The sequence below is a fragment of the Geospiza fortis genome, unplaced genomic scaffold, assembly GCF_000277835.1.
Source record: "Geospiza fortis unplaced genomic scaffold, GeoFor_1.0 scaffold118, whole genome shotgun sequence".
Taxonomy (NCBI): Eukaryota; Metazoa; Chordata; class Aves; order Passeriformes; family Thraupidae; genus Geospiza; species Geospiza fortis.
In genome coordinates, this window is record NW_005054380.1 from 2,526,026 (window position 1) to 2,526,885 (window position 860).

Here is an 860-nt window from a genome sequence, read left to right on the forward strand (position 1 = left end):
AAGAGTCTAGCTGAGGAGGTGGCATTGTCACAGAGTGTTCGTTTCTCCCTAAGGCAGGCAGCCTGCCCCACCCCAATGCCTCAGAGATTCCACTCCACCGAAGCTCAGCTCTGGGCTGTGTCACACATCTGTGGCTCAGGTCTGCTAACAGCCCCACCACAGCCATCACCACAGCCTGTCAGCACCGGCTCACAGCCCACAGGACCGTGCCTGGCAGTCCAGGGGTGCCAGGGACAACACTGGCAGGGGTGGCAGCAGGGTCAGCTCTCACCTTGAACGGGGTTGTAGCACTGCAGAGTGAGCGCGTTGTACTTGACGGCGCAGGAGCCCACGAGGTAGAGCTTGCCCAGGCAGCTGGCAGCTGCAAAATTGCTCACGTACTTGAGGGCTGGGCTGATGGCACACCAGCTCTTGTTGTACGGGTCGTAGCGCTCCACCTCCACCACGTCCACTGTTGTCCCTGCAGGGTGACAGGACACTGCAGCCACCCTGGGGCACCCGCGCAGCCCCACCCCAGCAGCACCCCCAGGGTGTTTGCAGCCTCACCCCCGATCACATAGATCTCGCCGTTGAGGACGGCGCTGGTGTGGTTTGTCCTGGCCCTCAGCATGGAAGCGATGGGCTGCCAGACCCCATCCCTGGGGCAGAAACACCAGGCCTGTGTCGTTGACCACGTGTCATTCTGGGACCCCCGGGAGCCACCTAGAGAGAGACAGGTCAGGTGGGCCACCCTCTCCAAGGGCAGCTGTCCCTGGGTATTCCTTGCCCATGGCCAGATTTGCCCAAGCAGAGAGTAAGGAGAGTATTTGTTCAGAGAGGAGCCCCACACCAGTGCTTCATGCTCAGATCATTGTCCCCTG

At 61.3% G+C, this 860-nt stretch overlaps 1 protein-coding gene across 1 annotated transcript in view; it reads right to left on the bottom strand.

The window, feature by feature from the left end:
* The window catches only part of KLHL30 (kelch like family member 30), a 3,167-nt gene that overhangs the window by 1,091 nt on the left and 1,216 nt on the right, over positions 1-860 (bottom strand). Inside the window, exons 4-5 of the mRNA XM_031060337.1 lie at positions 547-702; positions 272-460 (exon numbers count right to left, since the gene is read on the bottom strand). Of these exons, the coding sequence (XP_030916197.1) occupies positions 272-460; positions 547-702 (345 nt within the window). The remainder of the gene's footprint in view (positions 1-271; positions 461-546; positions 703-860) is intronic.